Here is an 18,875-nt window from a genome sequence, read left to right as displayed (position 1 = left end):
TGGGCATGTCCACCAGAGGTGAAAGAATGTACCGTCCCTCCCCCCTCTCAAGCACACATCCCAAAAATCTGTCCAGAATGTCCCAAACTCACACACTGCTCAAACATGCCTTTATTTTCAATCTTTTCCAAACTGAAAGCAAAAAAAACACAAAACCCTCCACCCTAATCTAAACCTGGCAGTGACTCCTTTATAAATCTGGGCTCATGTTTCCCACGGCAAAGAGATTCTTGGTTTTATGAGCTTCTTTCTGAAACGCCGGTTATGGGACTTTGCTGCAAAGCTTTTCCAAACCAAAGGAATTGACTGAGCACTGCCAAGCCGTTAAAACATTTTATTTTTTTGGTGAATATTTTTTTTAAAAAAAATACAAAACATCAGCCCGCAGGACTTTCAGTCAAATAGAGTAGCCTGCCCTTGGAAGCCACAGAGACATTCTGAGGTTTTTCCTCTAACCGCTGGCTGTAGCCTTAGCATTCAGGGCATTTTCTAGCAAGTTGGCCTCCTTAGCTCTCCGGGAAGCGGATGATTCGCTGCAATTTCCAGAACTTCCTTTCATAAGCTTTCCTTCCCCACATCTGAGCACTGTGGGAGTCAACAGAACTGAAGAACATCGTCCGGCGCTGAGTTGAGCAAAGGTCTCTTCACCTCCCTTCGCCCATTTCAGCGAGCTTCTGTAGACCAGCGCTTAGGTCCCATCTGCACGGCACATTTAAAGCAGTACCAAACCACTTCAGAAGTCAAGGCCTTCTCCAACGTGTGGAAGGGATGTTGCTTTGAGGGAGTAGCAATCTCGGAGGTAGCATCTGCACCATCCATTTAAAGCACTAAAATACTGCGTCAAACAAACATGGCTTCCCACCCACCCCCAAAGTTCTGGGAGCTGTAGTTTGTTATGGGTGCTGAAAGTTGTTAGAAGGTCCCTGTTCCCCTTACAGAGGTACAATTCCATACCCTCCTATTGTTCCTATTTTCCAGGGACAGTCCTGGATTTAGAGAAGCCATCCTGGTTTCTGATTTGACCCTGGAATGCCCCGATTTTCCTTAGAATGTCCCTATTTCCATCAGAGAAATGTTGGAGGGAATGGAATAGGAAGCTGGAACTCAGTTGCGGCATCTCTCAGGTGGGCGCCACTGGCATTCTAAGAAAATGAGGGAGGTGTTCATGGTGAGTTCCAGCACCTCTTTTTCTAGAAAAATAGCACTGGTCATGCCCATATTTTTTATTGGATAAATGTTGGAGGGTATGCAACTCCCATAGTTCCCTGGGGAAAGGGCTTGCTGGGAACTATAGCTCTATGAGGGGAGCAGGGGGCCTACTAACAACTCTCAGCACTCTCAACCGACTACAGTTCCCAGGATTCTTTGGGGGAAGCAATGACTGTTTAAAGTGGCATGATGGTACTTAAAATGGATGGGCCTTCCACCATGATGGATTCTGCCTTCAGGACAAGAGGCAGAATACATCTGAATGCAGTGGGAAAGGACAATCATTCTCATGTTCTGCTTGTGGGCATGCCATAGGGCAGAGGCGGGGAACCAACCTCAGGCTGGGGTCTGAACAGGGCCCTCCCCAGGCCACACAGTCTCCGTCCAGGCCATGTCCCCTGATTGAGATGAGGTCGACTCGTTCTGCAAAATGGTTCATAAAAACCTACCAGTTTGCAAAAATAACCTACTTGGCTTCAATTCTTCAAAGAACTATTTGTAAGTCCACTAGTACTTTGTGTCCACTAGTACTTTGTGTGCGACATGGGTGGCGCTGTGGGTTAAACCACAGAGCCTAGGACTTGCAAATCAGAAGGTTGGCGGTTCAAATCCCCGCGACAGGGTGAGTTCCCGTTGCTCGGTCCCTGCTCCTGCCAACCTAGCAGTTCGAAAGCACGTCAAAGTGCAAGTAGATAAATAGGTACTGCTCTGGCGGGAAGGTAAATGGCGTTTCCATGCGCTGCTCTGGTTTTCCAGAAGCGGCTTAGTCATTCTGGCCACATGACCCGCAAGCTGTCTGTGGAAAAACTCCAGCTCCCTCGGCCAGTAAAGTGAGATGATCACCGCAACCTTAGAGTCGGTCATGACTGGACCTAATGGTCAGGGGTCCCTTTACCTTTACCTAGTACTTTGTGTGCCTCCCCGGGGTATTCAAATTCATTTTGAGGTGGGTGCAACGTGACATCATCACAACACAACATCTAGTTTAAGTTACTTGCCACAGAAAGATTGGGAAAAGCCATCAATGGCTATACTCTGCCCTCACGGGCTGGTATGCTTCTGAATACCAGTTGCTGCAACCCGCAGGAGGGGAGAAGGGTCTTGTGTTCAAGTCCTGATTGCGGGCCTCCCTTAGGCATTTGGCTGGCTACTGTGAGAACAGGATGGTAGACAAGGTGGACTGATCCTGCACGCTCCTCTTAAGTTATTTCTGCATGAGATTCCTAAACGGTAGTTTACCAGACCTCCAAGAAATTGGCAGCTGTTTGAAGAGGTGGAACGCTCTGGGTTGTAGTTAAAATACACGCTGTCCCTCTTGGGAAATCTTAAGCCATCAGCATTTTGAAGGCCAGCCGCCCTGTTTTCTTTCCAGGCAGAAGCGGGGTGTGTGTGTGTGCGCGCACACTCATGTGCCAAGATGTGGTTCAGAGGAGAGCACAGTCTCTGCTGAGAACTGCAGGGAGACCGCAAAAGTAATTTCACTTGGAACATGGATATCCTGCTGGGGACAGGGATTTTTTCATAGAAACATCAAATCAACCCATGGTGACCAATGATAGCTTGGTGAATTTCAGTATGCTAGTCCAGAAGGAAAGGTTATTTGTTTGCTGGTGGGGTGGCAGTTTTTTACAGATGGCAATTTAGGTCCAGTAAGGAGTGGGGCTGGCTTGAGAGTATCAGTGTGGAAATGGTTAGTAAAAGGTAAAGGTAAAGGTAACCATTAGGTCCAGTCGTGACAGACTCTGGGGTTGCGGTGCTCATCTCGCTTTACTGGCCGAGGGAGCAGGCGTACAGCTTCCGGGTCATGTGGCCAGCATGACTAAGCTGCTTCTGGCGAACCAGAGCAGCGCACAGGAACGCTGTTTACCTTCCCGCTGGAGCGGTACCTATTTATCTACTTGCACTTTGACGTGCTTTCGAACTGCTAGGTTGGCAGGAGCAGGGACTGAGCAACAGGAGCTCACCCTGTCGCGGGGATTCAAACTGCCGACTTTCTGATTGGCAAGTCCTAGGCTCTGTGGTTTAACCCACAGCGCCACCCGCATCCCTTTGGAAATGGTTAGTACTCGGCCACAATTCCCTGATCTGTGAAATGAGTACAATGATGAGAATGCTGTGCATGGACACACTACTCCAGGGAAGTAGATTCTGGACCACAAAAACTTCTGTCTTCCAAGTGGGTTCAAGCGGTTTTGCCTTTGCCATACCACCTTTCCCTGGGGAAACCTGCTCATTGGTGCTAAATTGGAACAAACAGCAATCTGCAGAAAACCCAATGGCTATTTGTCCCGATTCTGGTCTAAACCACAGGTTTTCCCCAAGGAAAGTAGTGGGGCAAACAGAAGTGAAGTTGAGCCCTAAGTGCCAGTCTTCAGAGCAGCCTCCCCCAACCTGGCGCCCTGAATTCCAGATATTTTGAACTATAACTCCCACCAGCCCCAGCTAGCAATGAATGTATGTTTTAGTTTCTCTTGGTACCTTGTTTTTCCCATTTTAAGTACAGTTTGCCTTTATTTTCTCATCAGTTTTTTTTAAAGTCCTCGGTAAATTTCATCCCCATTATAGCATGCATTTTTAATATGCAATTTTGTCAAATATGTCTAATACATACACACACAGCTCTACAGCTTCCAGCGAATGCTGAGTACACAGCTTTTTAACCTTGCTTTTTACACCTGCGACGTGTGTTTTCAGGACCCACCCTACTATGGTAACAGAGATCTGCTTTAACTGTTCTTCATACTGAATTATAAATAGCTGGTGAATAAATATAATAATATAAATATTATTCTTGATAATTAATAATATTAACATTTGCAAGCAACTTCCCCTAATATACTACATTTTTTTGGTATGCTATTTTCACTAATATATGCATTTTTGGCACACCTCCCCCAAAATATGTATTTTCGTACATCACATTGCAAGTGGAAATTGAGAAGGATAACTGTGTTTTGGGGCACATCTTGCTTTGGGAATTAGGTTTGTATTAAAATGAGAACCGGACTGAATTTCATCCCTATTCCTAGCCCTTAGCCACAATGACTATGCTGGCTAGGGTTGATGGGAGCCTGAGGGTGCTTTAGGGTGGCAGAGAAGCCTCTGTTGCTTTTTTGCTGCGACAAACTAAGTAAGACAGCAGGCCCTCTGAGGTTGTAAATTAGATAATGTGGATGCTGCTCAGGCGACGCTTTGCTCCTTTGATCTCAGTTTCTATTTTAACACTCGCCTTGCAGTTACCTCACTTATTGTGTTTCTCTGTGCCCGTTCTTTTGGCTAAAACAAATAAAACTGAAGCGGACTTCGAAATAATAAATCACTATCAATATCACCACCACTTATGTCTCCACTGTGGAAGGACGTGTGGATCCAGAATTGGCCTCCACAGGCACTTACGGAGTCACTCTTAAGATCATGTTCTTGGAAGACAATCTTACTCGGCTACGAGACGAAGAAGACATGTTAGAAAGGTGAAAAATCTACAAAATGAAGCATAAGAAGAAGCTGGGTGGTGAGGTGTTTAGAAAGTGGGGAGGGTAAGGATAACTTCAGCTCTCGATTACAGAAGTCTAATAATCCCTGGTCATTGGACAATTAGCCAAACTGGCAGAGGCTGATGAGAGTTGGAGTCCAACAGCATCTGAAGGCTCACAGATTCCCCATCCCAGGTATAGACAATATACCTGCCAATGGGGTGTTAGGGAGGGGTAGTAATTCTGGTGGGGGATACATGGTGCTCCCTCTGGGGTAGTTTGTCCATCTTTGGTCCCCACCCAATATTCAATTCTTACCTGCAGCTCCTGGCAGGTGATAGTGTGTGTGACAGCGGCTACACTCTGAAAAACAGCTTCAACTCGCCGGCTAAACCAGGTGAGGGTAGCCAATGGGTCTCAAACCCTCAGTGAGTTAGGGAAGACAGTCTCCTATGCATTGAGCAGAGGAGACCAATGGTCAAGAAGGCAGTTTCTGCACATGCCGTAGAGCAGGGGTAGGCAACCTAAGGCCCAGGGGCCAGATGCGGCCCAATCGCCTTCTCAATCCAGCCTGCAGACAGTCCAGGAATCAGAGTGTTTTTACATGAGTAGAATGTGTGCTTTTATTTAAAATGCATCTCTGGGTTATTTGTAGGGCATAGGAATTGGTTCATTTTTCCCCCTTCAAAATATAGTCCGGCCCCCCACATGGTCTGAGAGATGGTGGACCGGACCACGGCTGAAAAAGGTTGCTGACCCTTGCCGCAGAGGGAAGAATGGAGCAGATGGGGCTTGTCAACCTGGGAAGGTAGCCCATATAGGAGAAGGCAAACTCTGATCCTAAACCTCCACTGCCTTGTGGGATATCTTTGGGAGAAGGAAAGGCTAAAGAATAAACCCTACACAAGTCTGGAGTGTAGTCCATAAAACAACTGGATGGCATGTTGCACACCTCCTTCCAGCAACTCCTGCAGCCAAGCTTGTGCCAAATGTGCTTTCCTTTGAACCACATCAGCGAGGCCAAGAGCGGGGTCCAGGACCTCCAGACTCAGTGCTCAGGCTCGTGCTCTGGGGAGGTCAGTTCAGTGCTGCCTTGACTTCACCTCCCATGGCACCCTCTGTTGTCTCTTGAGACAGGCATGGATGCCAACAACCTGTCAATCGTTGGATGGCCACGGATTATATGAGTTCTATCATGTGTTCCTTGAGAGCGTGTGGGGCTCTAAAGGGGGAAGTGCTTGAAATAAACAAACACTAGCGGTGTAGTGACATACTTGCCCCATTGCACATGCCTTTAGTCATGCTAGATGTGATGTGGGAAAACATGATTAAGATTGTGTGTGCATATTAGAATATATATATAGAGAGAGAGAGAGAGAGAGTTTTTGTGTGTGTGTATAATTGGTTTTACGAAATATGTGATAAATCACTGTTGAAATCGTGAAAAGTACAAAAGCATACATTTATTTATATATTTTTAAGACGCCACAGGGCGGAGTGATTCAGATCCAAACCAAAGTGCTGGGGAAGAAGGTTTTTAACCCACCCCGTCTTTTCTGCTTATGTACAGAAAACATTTCCCGCTTGAGCTCCTCCAGGGCAAGCAGTGGGGGAATGAATAGCCAAAGTGGCTCTGATCCATAGCCAATGTCGGACCTTTCCGGGGGAGCCAACCCCATGGAACCAAGTGGCGTTTACTTCCAAGTAAACACGAAATAGTTATTGGGGGCCAGCGCCCCTATCCTGCTCACCTTTCTTCAGAAGCAAGTTCCCCTCGCGGATGCCAGGTTGAGTCCCTTCATCAGGTAACCCACCAGGTAACCCTATGGCCACATCCCCTACCTGAAACCCCCGAAGAGTCGCTGCCATATTGCCCCGACGGACCCAAGGCTTGACTCTGCATAAGGCAGCTTCAGCCTAGCGTGCCTGAAGAAGAACCAGAGGCTAAAATCCGTCCATTGCCCCCACTGTGCGCCATGGCTGATTTCTAACTGGGTGGAAGCCCGTCGAGGAACGTAGCTGGGCAGTTTTACGCCACCGGACTTGGGTACGCGTCTCCTCGGGAGTAAGTCCCACCGACTTGAGGAAGGGGCAAGTCAGAAGTGGCCCCCGCCCCAGAGCGCGCGCGTATCTGCGACCCTCCGCCCGGCTCCCCTTTGCGCGCCGTCGGGCAGGGGCGGAGGATCGGTGGGCGGAGCCGAGGCGGCGCAGCCAATCCTGGCGGCCGGGCGGGGCCGGTGGAAGATGCGGCGCTGCTGGCGCTGAGCGGCGGCCGGCCGGGCGGCAGGTGCGCGTCTGGTGGCAGCGCGGCCGCGGCGGCTCATGATGTGCCTGGAGAGCGACGGCTCGTCGAGCGGCGGCCCGCCGGGCTGCAGCGGGCGGCTCCGGGTCTCGGCCGCGGCCGGCGCGGGCGACGACGACGAGGAGGACGACGGAGGAGGAGGAAGCAGCGGCGACCGCGGCTGCTGCGGGCGGAGCGGCGAGGTGCAGACCCTGTCGGGCGCCGTCCACGCGCCCCAGGGCGGCGCCGACAAGGCAGCGGCGGCGGCGGCCGCGGGCGCCGCGCCTCCCAGCCTGGGCAGAGCGCGCGTGGCGGCCGCCGCCATCCTCAGCGTGGGGAACGTCCTCAACTACCTGGACAGGTACACCGTGGCAGGTGAGGCGGCGCTTCGGGAGATCCCCGGCAGGCGGGCCGAGAAGGAGCTCTCTCTGCCCCCGAGGGAGGAAAACCCACGCGCGCTCCCCCTTCTCTACCTTAACCATTCATTCATTCATTCATTCATTCATTCTCTCTCTCCATCTGATCTTTTCCTTCGGTCGCTTTCTCTCTCTTTTGACTCCCTCCTATTCTCCCCTCTTCTCATTTCTTCTTTTTCCATTTATTCGCCTTCTTTCCTTTCCTGTTTCTCCATCCTGCGCTTCCCTCCCCCCACGCCCTCTTTCTTATTTCCCTCCTCGTCTAATTTTTTCGCCTTCCTTTTTTCTTCCGTTTATATCCTTTTCTTCCTCCTGTTTCCCCCATTCATTTGCTTCCTCTTCCCCCTCTGATTCTTCTCCCTTCCTCCCCATCTCCAGCCTTTCTCTCCTTCCTCTGTTCTTCTCCCTTTCCTCTTTCCTATTCCCTTCCCTTCCTCTCCCCGTCTCTCTTTTCCCCATCCTCTTCTCCATCCGTCCCCAGCGATCTGCTCGCCCTCCTTCTTCCATCTGCGCTTCTCTCTCTCTCTCTCTCTCTCTCTCTCTCTCTCTCTCTCTCTCTTTCTGCCGCATGCTGTTTAGCTGTCCTATTGGAAAAAAGCAGCTCTCTGGTTTGCCATGGGGATGTGCATACAAAAGGCTGAGCAGAGCTGCGAGGCGGGCGGTGAGGGGCGCCCACCGCTAGGCACCTTGGAAAAGCAGGGGTCCTCTCCTGGATTTGGGTATGCTGGAGGTGGCCGGTGCCATTGGCATGGATGGATAGATGGATGGATGTTTTGGTCTGCATCTCTTCGCTGCAAACATGCTTCGCATACCCAGAAGGAATCCATTGTGGTGGTTAGACAGCCTTCGCTGTTTTCGCTGTTTTGGTGTGAGAATTTGAAGCCTTTCTCTTAATTCCAGGCAGGTCAGCTGGAGGTGGTTTCAGAGCCAGGCTTATCTCTCTGTGGTGTGTCATTTAAAAATGATAAAGAATTTAAAACTACTCAGGTCAAAAGAAGCCCACGCTAGACGACCCATTCTCTCTCCCCCCACCCATGTTTACGATGGCTGAATTGCAGCGCTTTGGGTTTTAATAAATAAATAAATCAGGGCCCGTGCAACGTAATTAACCAAACACTCCTTGTGTGGAGGCTTGCGGCATTGTCTTCCGCTCTGTCTTTTAATTGTGCTCCCCAGTAAACGAAGGAAGGTTCTGTTGTCCCTTCCCCTGTTGAGTTTTGCAAAAAAATAAGTCGTTTGGGGTCCCAGCTCAGAGATGTTTGCTTCCCAGCCCTGATGGGGCACCCGAAAGTAACTCCTCTGTGTTTGCACATCCCAGATCCCTGACACTGTGGGGTGTGTGAGTGTGATAGAGAGAGAGAGAGGGCTGTGAGGGTAATATGGGATGCCTCTCTGCATTCTGCATGGATGACAGGTACAGCTGTTAGACCTGAGATAAGATGTACTTTGAAAATGAATTGGGTGGAAAGGATAGGTATTTTCCAGTTAGTTTAAAAATATTGCTGTGTGTGTGTGTACTGCCCAAGCAAGTCATTGTGCGTGCTTGTGTGTGTATAATATATCCTGGATTTTCTGGAGCACAAGAAGAGGGCAATCTTGGCTTCTGTTTCAACACTGCTCTTTGCAGCAGCACATGGAGAGATTTGTAGGGGAGCTTTCTTCTTCTGGGTGAGAAAATGGGCTATGATTTCTCCCCCCCCCCTTTTTTTTTTTTTTTGCCTGGAGGGGAAAACATGCTGGAAGGGGAACTGGTAGCCAGCAAGAATGAGCTGCTGTGTGTTTTCCCTTGAAATGCTGAACGCTTTGAAAATGCTGCATTTCCAACAGACACAAGTACTGTCCTCAGCTGTGCAAGGTGCCATGGCTCAGAATTCAATGCCTCTTTCGTGGAACCAGTTCAGCAGGCAGAACTGATGGTTCTCAGGCTTGTTCCATTTTGTAGCATATTTTCCTACCTTGCAGGTCTGTTGTGCCTGGGGTGAAACGGGACAAGGGAAGCTTGAGTTTCCCCCCGTGCATGTAAACAATGGTTGCCTGCCTTTGAATTCTGCCTTTTTTCCAGGGACCCGGAAAACATATTTAATCATCACGACAACCCACTGAGGTAGCTTAAACTAAGATGTAGCAACTAGCTGCGGGACATTCATGGTTCATCAGAGGAATTTGAATCTGCGCTTCCCATATCCAAAGCCAGTGCTGGCTACTATGCTATATTGCCTCTGTAATCATGTTTAGATAGTGCTTATATAAGGCCACAGAGTGTCTTCTGACTGGGAAAGAGAATATAGGGAGGCAGTTTATAATTCCTGCTGGGAACTGCTACACTCTCAAATAGGGATGGAAGGACCTGACACTGCCATTGTTCTCAATTTCTTATTTCTTTTCCGGTCTTAAATTCAATCCTCCACATTTCTGCAGCAATTAATGCTTAAAAAAAGAACATTCATGAACATTCTTCAGCAGTTTGATTCCCCCCCCTAATAAGCACACATCATCCCTGAGCACTGGTCCTGGTAGCTACGGATGATGGGAGTTGTAGTCCAACAACATCTAGGGGCCCAAGTTTGAGAAAGGCTGGACCTAGGACCTGGAAGACCAGGGTTCAAATGCCTACTCAGCCACGGAGCCCACAGAGAGAGCTGCTTTATACTAGGTTGGACTGTTTGTCCCTACAGCCTAGAGCTGTTGGCTCCGACTGACAGCAGCTCTCCAAAGTCTCTGCTAGACTTTCCCTTCACTTCCTGCACAATCCTCCTTAACTGGAGATGTCAGGTATTGAACCTGCAAAGCACGCACTCTGCTACTGAGCCACGTTCTCTCCATTCTTTATGTGGGCAGGTTCAGAAAGCTCCTTACTGTGTTTGAAATTGGACCCATTTTCTCTACAGAGCTAGCAAGGGGTTCAGATTAGCCACTGCAGTGTGTGGTGGGGGCCGCTGGCTACAGGCAAACTCTCCTGACACAAGTGGTGCTTCCACGGAGTATACACAACAGGGCGAGGCTTTTTTAAAATGTATTTTATTTGCCAGTTTCCCAGAAGCACTTTTCCAGGCATGGGGAGAAATGAGAGGCGGTGTTTTGGAGACAGTGGGGGCTTTCGTTTGCCATATTTTTTGGGGGGGGGGGGACAAAGCTGTTGAGGGTTTGTTTTTTAAAAAAATGAAATTCACCAAAATCTACACTTCCGACATGGGCTGCCATTCATTTTCCCGGACATGTCAGCTACAAAAGAGGGCCAAATACTGTCTGTGTCCAGGAAATTCCAGATGTATAGCAACCCTAGTTATGCTGAGAAGGAAGCAGCAGGGCTCTGTGTTTGAGCAATGTATGCAGAAATTCCCAGGCTCAATCCCCAACAACTCCAGGTAGGTTTAGGAAAGTGGATCCTGGAAATCCACTGCCTGTCAGTGTTGAGGCCGTACTGATGTCCCAGTGGCATGGCTCTGTATAGCTTCCTATGTCCCTGTGACCACCTCAGGGTGTATGACAAGACAAAGTGAAGCCTGACTGCTGGATCATTGGACCAATTTCTAGGCCCATCTAGGCCCATAAGATACCTCTCCAAGCAACCATGGCTTCCCCCAAGGAATTCTGGGAGTTGTGGTTTCTTAAGGAAGCTGAGCGTAGTTTTCTCTCCCATGTAGCTGCAATTCCCAGAGCGGTTTAACAACAATCCCTCTCAGTGCCCATAACAAACCATAGCTCCCTCGATTCTTTGGAGGAAAGCCACAGTTTTCCAAAGTGGTATCGTAATGCTCAAAACGTATGGTGCGAACATGCTCACAGTCTAGCATCTTTTCCTCACAATGACCCACAAGATGCCTGTGGGAAGCCTGCAAGTCGTATAGACCTGACTTTTGGGTAGCTGAGGGGAAGGCTCCTAATTTTTTGACGGTTGTCTATTTTCCTTAATCTTTCCTAGGGTAAGGCCCTTTCGAGCTGGCTTACGTAAACAGCTGTAAAATTCAATATGACATTTCAGTGAAAACCAAACTGCGGAAAAACAGCTCGCAGGCCGGCAGTGACACGCTATTATTGTGAGAAATGGTGTCAGGGACAGCCAGAGTTGTTGGGGGGTGGGGGGTGGGAGAAGAGGGAGGGAACTTCCTCCTGGGCTGGATGGGAAACCAAGCACATTTTGTATTCCTAGCGTTTGGTTAAATCTGCTTACGCCGCAGAAAACCACCGCTGTTCACTCTGGGAAGGGGAGAACACAAACGAGATTCTTCTTTGCAACCCCACCCTGGTCCCTCACATCCATTTTGTCAGGGAAGAGACCCCAGGACGAGGCGGTGGCGAGAGACCTTCTTGATAGGGCGCAGAGCGACGGCCGGCCACCATTTTTCAGGAAATCCAGGAAACGCCTGTGTAAACAAAAGCCTGGGCAAATGTCAGATGGCCTTGTGGAATGGGTGGCTTCCTCAGCCCTAACACATTCCTTTGTTTGGTCCTTTTTTCTGTTTGGCTTCTGGTTCTGAAGATGGCTATAAAGCTGGGGAAGTCCCAAGCCCTCCTTAATGGGCTAAAAAGCTGGCCAGGACATCAGATGTGGGTTGCGGGTGGCATTATTCATAGTGGCACGTTCTGGGTATAGAGAGGCAGGAACAAACTAAGAGGAAAAGTGATAAGGGCGATAGTTTCACACTCGCCACCAAGCTGTGCTCCAAACTGAGAAACCGCATCAGATGGAGAACTATTGAAAGTGTGTGTGTGAGATTTGGAGAAGAGAACTTTTAAGGGTAGGCATGGAAGCCGTTTACAAATCTATGAAGGAAGGACAAATGGAAGATGGACTAGATTAGCCACCGGCCTGATCCAACAAGGCGCTCCTTGTGTGCTCCATTGCTCCAGAGATCAGGATTAGAAATTGCAGATTTTTGGGAACATAGGTAGCTGCTTCATAGGGACAGGTAGACCGTTGCTCTATCAAGAACAGTATTGTCTCCACTGACTGGAAGCAGCTGTGCAAAAGAGTTCAGGCAGGGACAGTCCCAGTCCTACCTGGAGCTGCCAGTGATTGGACCTGAGACCTTCTGCTTCCAAAACAGATGCTCTGCCACTGAGATGCGGCTCCCAAATTTCTAAATTAATGGTCTGTTTGACTATGGAACATACTGCACTTGGAGCTGGTGGGGTCTCCATCACTGGAGATATTTAAGCAGAAACTAGATGGACATCTCTCAGGGATGCTGGCAAATACAGAATTTCTCCATTGAGCCTTGGGTTGGCCTAGGTGACATTCAAGGTTTCTTGTAACTCTAAATTTCTATTACAGTATTATTACTTCTACTTCTACTATTACTGTTATTATTATTCCAAAGTTTATTGGGGTTCCTCAGTAACACCCGTAATTGTGGATAAGATTGTAGATAAGCCTGTACAGTGGTACCTCTGGATGTGAACAGGATCCGTTCCGGAGCCCCGTTCGCATCCTGAAGCAAACGCAACCCGCGTCTGTTCCTGCGCGGGTTGCGATTCGCCGCTTCCGTGCATGCGTGTGACGTCAATTTGAGCATCTACGCATGCGCGAGTGGCGAAACCCGGAAGTAACACGCTCTATTACTTCCGGGTCACCGCGGAGCACAACCCGAAAACGCTCAACCTGAAGCATAGTCAACCCGAGGTATGACTGTAGTGGTTAGAGTGTTGACCTAGGGCCTGGGAGACCAGGGTTCAAATCCCCACTTGATCATGAAGCCCATTGGGTGACCTTGGGCCGGTCGTGAACTCTCAACCTAAGCTACCTCACAGGGTTGTTGTGAGCATAAAACAGAGAGAGGGAGAGCCATGTACCCCACCTTGACCTCCCTGGAGAAAAAGATGCGATATAAAGGGGATAAATAAAGCTGACATGTGCCTTGCTTGCCACTTCTGCTTCCCCTCTCTAATGTGCTGCTACCTTAGTATTCAAGGTATGTTCTCATTGGGACAGATGTGCCCAGAACTCCGTGTGACTTGAGTGGGTGCCTTAAAAATAATAATCCACAGGTCACTGAAATATGCAGGATTTTTTATTGTGGACGTGCTTTTCAAAAGTCATGGGGCGTGGCTGAGATGGCATGTAAAAGATGAGGACTAGAGCCTTGAAGCTAGTGTGGTGTGCGGCAGAGCACCAGTGTAATTGAAATGTAGCTTGCGTATGAATTCTGGGTTGCTAACTCTGCAAATGGAAAGGCAGCAGCCCAAGGTAATGAAAAGATTAGCTGAGGTTAATTACTCTGCCTGTGCTATATTTGTGCAAATGTGTTTCCGCCCCCTTTCCCCACCCCCCACCCTGTCCGGCTCTAATTTGGAATCGGTGATTCAGCAATCTGGGTGCACATCCAGCCCCAGACAGGTGCCAGCAATGCATGTGTGTGTTTGTGTGCGAATCAGGTCATCAGGTGAGAAATCCGGTTTGTGTCTCAGGGCAGGTGGCAATTAGCACTACCTGCTCTTTAATGCAGCCAAAGCATGGTGTGCTCATTAAGGAACGCAGCAGCTTTGGAAATTTGGCCCCGGCCCAGTTACAAGGGAGGAGCTGGACCCAGAGGGATATCCGCAAGGTGACAGATTTCGGTGTGTGTGTGTCAGAGGATAAGGAGCAGTTTCTGCCTTGGTCACATCCTTATGCTTGGCTGCTAAGTCATAAGCCAAACCTTACGTGCTCATTTCCTGATACCTGGTTAGCAATATGTGGCTTCTCTGTTGACTTCCGGCTCTGCAGTGAGTAAGCTGTTAAGCTCTCGGTTGGTTTTCTTTGAAAAAACAAACAAAACAAAACTCTTCTGAAGGGGTAGGCAAATAAATGCATAAATATTTGTGGTCATCTCCACCTTCGAGTATAGCTTGCAAGTTGTTGTTTTTTTTAAGAATCTCAGGAATTCATTCTTCGGTCCAGCGGTTAAGGTGTTTCACTAGGCCTGGGGAGACCCAGGTTCAGATCCTCACTCGGTGGAGGAATGTGGGACCACCATGTTCTCAGTCCAGCCTACCTCACAGGGTTGTTGTGAGGGTATAGTGTATGCTGTAGGTTGTGGTGCAGAGAACCATCTATAAAAAATAAATAATAATGAGTTTTGTTGCCTGGCATTTTGTCGTCACTGACTCATTCACTTGCTGATGGGAAAAATCAGCTGTAAGACTTCCTCAACAGACAGCTGAAATTTGGCGTGTGTGTGCATTTGCTCAAGAGATATGTTGGCTTAATGGCTAATGAAGCAGCCCCACGTTCATAGAATCACAGAACTGCAGAGTTTTAAGGGACCCTGCGGATCGTCTGATCCAACCCCTCCAGTTGCATATATACAGCTGTCCCATACAGGGATCAAACCTGCAACCTTGGTATTATCAGCACCACACTCTAAACGCAGCTAAGTTATACAGTTGTGATTTGCTGCTTTGCAAATTGGCACTGTGTGACCCTCCAGAGTTTATGATGGCAGGCTTTCAAAGTGTCTGAGAGTGTCCAGAACAGACTGTCCGTTGGCCAGGGTGGGTTGTCAACCAACTGGGATGAAACCTGCACAGCCGGCTCCTCTGCCTTTAAGCAGCAAGTTCAACTTGCAGACAACCACGACGGAAGTTTCTGCAGCCTTCATCTGCCCCCAAAGGCGTACCGTGGAAGGAGTTAGCTACCCTCAGTCTGCCTGGAGATAGGAGTTGGCTTTCTCTTCCCTGCCTGCACACATGGCTTTTCCTGGAGAAGAAGAAAACTGTGTGCCTCTTGTCACTAAGGAAGGGAAGTGGTTGAGGATATGAGAGCGAGCTCTGTCATCGGAGGCAATTGCAGCGCCACGGTGAGAATTGTCGGAGCGGCATTCCAGAGACACCTGTTGGCACGGTGTCCGCCCCTCCTTCAAGATGACGTTTCCGCAGAAGTCACGTGGATTCTAGATTCGGAGGCTTTGGAATGTTGTTTTGCCTTTGCCTCTGACTCATCTTTCGCATCTCCTTTTAGTAACTCTTTGCATTCTTTCTTTGCTTCCTCTTTCCTGATCTCTCTTTATGGTTTCTGTAACCACAGGAGACTTTCCTTCCAATATCTTGCAAAGGGGGCTCCTGATCTCAACACACCTCCATACTCGGAGGAAGGGTCACTGCCTGAATAAAGCAATTCTGTAAAGGCAGGGCTATAGCTCAATTGCAGTGCATCTTCCTTTGGATGCAAAAATCCCCAGATTCAGTCCTTTGCATCGCCAGGTAGGGCTGGGAGTGGAATTCTGGACAGCTGCTGCCAATTGGTGTAGACACTGTTGAGCTAGATGGACCCACCAGTCTGGCTTGGTTAAGGTAACTTTGTATGTTCTACTCTGCCTGAAGTATTGGCTCACAAGGGTGCCAACTTGAATAAAATATGGTGTGTGTGTGTGTCAGGTGAGCTCTGCCCTGCATAATCGACCACATGCACACCATCTGAATGGCAATGGCCATCAACTTTGTGTGGGCCTGCCCACCTTAAATATTTTATTTAGGGGATTGAAGGGACCTCAGCCCCTAGAAGTTAGCTCCTTTGGTTCACGCCAGTGTTAGGAACTCAGACATATAAACTAGGTGCCAAAAAGCTAGGTTGCCACAACTAAATGTCTGTTTTGGCCAGGGGGTTGGGCTGGATGACCCTCGGGGTCCCTTCCAATGCTATAATCCTACGATTCTATTATCTCAGCTTACATTCCTTTACTGCAGCTTGCTATTACAACAGTTCACTTGTCCCAGTGTGCAAGAAGGAGAAACACACACACACACACACACACACACAGTGGAAATGGAAATGGCATTGACTACGGACAAAGGCAGAAGTCTTTAAACTGCAGTCACCAACCTAGTGCCCAGGAACCTTCACGCAGTCGCAATGGGACCCGGGCCAGTAGCAAAACGTGCCTGGGGAGTTCCTGACACTGGTTCACACGAACCCCACTGGATCAGACTTAAGACTCATTTAGTCTCATACTGGCCAGACAGAAGCCTATGAAAGCCTGAATGTGGGCTGTGAGCTCAGTTACCCTTCTCCCACTCAGAGGCAGATTTATCAGAGCACAACTGGTTCACCCACACTGGGCGCTACCAAGGGCGCCACAACAATGATGATCAGTGGAAGGTGCTGAATGTTGGCACTGCACAGGGCCCTGCTGGAATTTGAAAGCACGAAGTCCACCACTGTTTCCACTCATGTCCCCTGCCTCTGAGGCTGCAGTTGATATAGCAATCCTGATTCGCGGCCACTGATATCTTCCTCCAATTTGTCTTAATTCCCTTTTCAAGCCGTTAGTGGCCGTCACTTGCGGCTGCAAATCCCCCAAGTTAACTATGAGCTGTTGCGTAAATAAGTTTATTGTTTTGTCTGTGCTGTATCTCCCGATATTGAGGCTACATGGAACGACCCCATTGGGTTCTAAGCTTATGAGAAAGGAGATAAGCCCCTTGCAGTTAAGGGCAGAGAGTCAACTGTGTTTTACCCTAAGTAGACCCATTGAAATGAACGGACCTCACTCAGTCATTAATCAGAATCTGTAGAACTTGGTGGGATACTACCCAGAGTCTTTATTCTGCTTTCTAAAGACAAACTTGTCACTTGCAAGACAAGAGGATCTATTTTTAGGCAGAATGCTTTGCCTTCCTCTCTTTAGAGTCTGGTTTACCACTGCAAAATTTGCTTCCATGCGGCTTTTTTAATTATTATTTTATCCATGCTTCCTAAATGAGGTCAAGAGAAGCTGCACCAGAACTGAGGTTGCAGCAGAGGACATTGCAAGACCTCAGCTGCCTCCATGAGTCGGGGTCAGTCAGATACATATCGCTAAACCTGAGATGTACACACCCAACACCGCTCTGTTCTCAGGCTTTTTCTCCCTCTGTAACTTCGCTTCCAGAGGCTTGCTTGCAAAGCCAGCCTGTTAGAGCGAAGATGATCTGTATGCAAGGCTTCAGCTGTCCTGTGGTTGAGATGATCCTCAGAGGAGATATCTCAGTGTATCTGTGTAACTTTTTCCTCTGGCTCCAGAGTTTGACGAGGTGAAGCATGCAAATATGTTTTGCTCTTGACATTCCTTTTTTTAAAAAATGCTATCCCAATGGATGCAGATTAAAAAAAAATAATTAGCTTGCTTTCCCAGCCTACATCCTTCAAGCTATGATGGCAAAGTCAGCGTGTGTGTTTGTGTGTGAACCGGGGACTTGGAAGCCTAAATTGTGAATACGGTTGAAAGAGTAGACATTGATTCATGTCTTGGGGCTGTATTAGGTACGGCACGGGAGATTTACTTCAAGTTTCCCCCTGTTGCTGGGTTGTTTTAATCATTTCTTTCATTTGAGGGGGTGTCTGTGTGCTTGTGAAGGGGAGGGTTCAGATTTGATTAAAGCAACAACACAGAGAAGGGGGTGTCTCAACGCATCCCCCAGAGGTCATCCTTCTGATCAAATCACCATTTTTCTCAGCGGCAGGAGGGAATATACTAGATCTGTGAATCTTTCTCTATACTGAAAGAAAAGCCACAGCAAAAGGGGAGTGGAGTGGTGGATTTTACTGGCCAGTAGAGAAAGGGTTGGGAGGGACGCAGGTGGTGCTGTGGGTTAAACCACAGAGCCTAGGGCTTGCCGATCAGAGGGTCAGCGGTTCGAATCCCCACGGCGGGGTGAGCTCCCATTGCTCGGTCCCTGCTCCTGCCAACCTGGCAGTTCAAAAGCACGTCAAAGTGCAAGTAGATAAATAGGTACCACTCCGGCGGGAAGGTAAACAGCGTTTCCGTGCTCTGCTCTGGTTCGCCAGAAGCGGCTTAGTCATGCTGGCCACATGACCCGGAAGCTGTACGCCGGCTCCCTCGGCCAGTAAAGCGAGTTGAGTGCCGCAATCCGAGAGGCGGCCACGACTGGACCTAAAAGTCAGGGGTCCCTTTACCTTTACCTAGAGAAAGGGTTAAGTGCACACGTGCAAACAGAGGCAGGGCCAGATTCTCTCAGCCTAATGTACCATACAGGGCTGGCATATGCAATCCATTTATATGAAAAACCCCTTTAAATCCTATGCTTTAAAGCACCCCTTCTGCAAGAATCCTGGGAACTATAGTTCACCCCTCACAAAGCTACGATTCTCGCAAATTGCAGTTTCTAGGATTCTTTTGGCGAGGAGCATAGGAGGAGAAGTCTGTGCTTTAAATGTATGACATGTTCACAGCCTTATTCTCTTGAGCTTTTGGTGCATAATAACATGATCTTTTAATCATTTCCCCCCCTGGCTATTTTTCTGCCGGTGGTTCTGCGGCCGTCTGTGTGCTTAGTTTTAATTTATTGTGGATTTCATCTGACTTTAAAACAAGAAAGGAATTGTAAGTCACCTTGGAAAGGCAGAGTGTAAGAGTTTTAAATGAGTGCAATATGGCTGGGATTAGAGATTTGCATGAATTTGAACTGCACATAATTTATTTCGCCGCAACTGCTCAGGATTCCTGCTCCGTCTCTGTCTCTACCTCCAGTAGGCTGGCATTATTATGTGACCAGCGAGTAAACACAGTCCTCACTGGG

General features: G+C 48.6%; 1 protein-coding gene and 1 long non-coding RNA gene across 3 annotated transcripts in view; both read left to right on the top strand.

The window, feature by feature from the left end:
- Positions 1 to 18,875, top strand: part of LOC307204356 — a 181,362-nt gene that overhangs the window by 74,072 nt on the left and 88,415 nt on the right. The window lies entirely within an intron of this gene.
- The window catches only part of SPNS2 (SPNS lysolipid transporter 2, sphingosine-1-phosphate), a gene marked incomplete at its 5' end in the record, with an annotated part of 94,830 nt that continues 82,959 nt past the window's right edge, over positions 7,005 to 18,875 (top strand). For both annotated transcript variants that reach the window (XR_013833508.1, XM_079955671.1), the window contains one exon: positions 7,005 to 7,338. Coding sequence is in view for 1 of the 2 variants with exons in the window: in XM_079955671.1 (XP_079811797.1) it covers positions 7,005 to 7,338 (334 nt within the window). The remainder of the gene's footprint in view (positions 7,339 to 18,875) is intronic.

This window comes from Podarcis cretensis (genome assembly GCF_951804945.1).
Source record: "Podarcis cretensis genome assembly, chromosome: 15".
In the NCBI taxonomy this organism is placed as follows: domain Eukaryota; kingdom Metazoa; phylum Chordata; class Lepidosauria; order Squamata; family Lacertidae; genus Podarcis; species Podarcis cretensis.
Note: the sequence above shows the minus strand (reverse complement) of the source record. Positions and strands in the feature narration are given on the sequence as shown.